This window comes from Ctenocephalides felis, unplaced genomic scaffold, assembly GCF_003426905.1.
Source record: "Ctenocephalides felis isolate EL2017-DRISC unplaced genomic scaffold, ASM342690v1 CF-g0.4_SCAFFOLD_01170, whole genome shotgun sequence".
NCBI classification, from domain to species: Eukaryota; Metazoa; Arthropoda; class Insecta; order Siphonaptera; family Pulicidae; genus Ctenocephalides; species Ctenocephalides felis.
This window is the reverse complement of record NW_020537324.1, coordinates 15,103,791-15,105,172: the sequence shown is the minus strand read 5'-3', so window position 1 is coordinate 15,105,172 and position 1,382 is coordinate 15,103,791. Positions and strand designations below refer to the sequence as shown.

General features: G+C 31.4%; 1 protein-coding gene across 1 annotated transcript; it reads right to left on the bottom strand.

Moving 5' to 3' along the window:
- Nucleotides 1–152: 152 nt before the first annotated feature.
- Nucleotides 153–1,324, bottom strand: LOC113368345 (RNA exonuclease 4-like). The gene is made up of 2 exons (XM_026609895.1): nucleotides 848–1,324; nucleotides 153–771 (listed from the first exon to the last, which is right to left on the bottom strand). Exons 1-2 carry the CDS (start codon nucleotides 1,280–1,282, stop codon nucleotides 244–246), a joined length of 963 nt encoding a protein of 320 aa, XP_026465680.1. The 5' UTR covers nucleotides 1,283–1,324; the 3' UTR covers nucleotides 153–243.
- Between the last annotated feature and the right edge of the window lie 58 nt (nucleotides 1,325–1,382).

Here is a 1,382-nt window from a genome sequence, read left to right as displayed (position 1 = left end):
TGCTGCAGAGCACAAAAAAGGTTGTCTTATATGTGCATTTTATAAATAGTGTTTATATAGGTATATATTCAGATTTGAAATCTATTTATTTGTGATACTGTCCATAAAAATATGTAATAAATATTTTATATTCCATTATTGAATTATTCTTGAATAATTAGGAATAATAGTGTTGTATAATATTATAATATGTATTTTTACATATATAAATATTTGAAATTTATGTTAACATTAACCATAAAACTAAGTTTGCACCTTTGCAGGTTTTCTCCTTATTTGTTCTTCCCACTGTTTACTATGAGATATATAAATTTGCATTGCAGCTTTAGCATCTTCTACAGAACTGTGTTCACCCTTTTGAATATCAACACCCAAAATTAATTTAGCCAATTTTCTCAAACCTGGGGTCCTTCCGCCAGCCAAACTTCTGAATGGCTTATATCTTGATGTATCTCTAATTCGTTTTCTTGGATGGCTGATTAGTAAAGCGTCAAGATCATGGTGCAAAGCGTGACCAACAAGAATTTTTCCCTGTAATATTGAAGCAACTTCCTTTGCGACAGTATCAAATTCTGTGGCATTCTTTAAGTCACTTGGTCTAACACCACTCACACTTGTTCTATAATCAACTACTTCTTCACGAGGTGCAACGAATTTATCATAAATGCAATCACCATGCTTATTGACTATAGAAACTCGAGCTAGCATATTTTCTTTGCCTTCTTCTCCAACGCCAACCATTTCACAATCCATAGCCACATATTTTGTGATCTACAAGTATTGTGTAACATTTTTAGTACAAATTATGCTATAAACATGTAATATAAGTAGCTCTAATACAACTTACCAAGGGTTGATTTCTTTTATCCTCTTTTTTGTCTGATGTTGATCCTTGGCTGGTAGAGGTTGAATTTTCACTGCTATCTGTTGTATTTGCTGTGTGATTCATTTGTATAACACTTTCTAGTTTTCTAGCTCTTCTGAATGGACCCGAATATTTTTCTGTTTTTTGAGAATCATCTTTCTGTGAATCTTTAGTTAAGCTTTGCTTTGAAAGAAAAGCTTTCCAATTAGCTCCTATCTCATTTCTGGATAATTTAGTCTTTTGAATAGCATCTTTTGTTTGAGATTTAGATTTCTTTCCCCTTTTACGTTTACCTTTAGGAGCAGATGTGGATTGCATTTTTATCTTTAACAAATTCTCCAAAAACACGTTATAAATATATAAAATGGTCTTTGTAAACAAAGCTATTGTCGTTGAGAATATACTAGAACTTAACATATGATCTTAACATAAATATATAAAGTAAAACACTGCTTTTCAATAAAAAACTGTCAAGAAACGTCATAACAAATAAATTACCACGTGCTAGGGTTGCCAG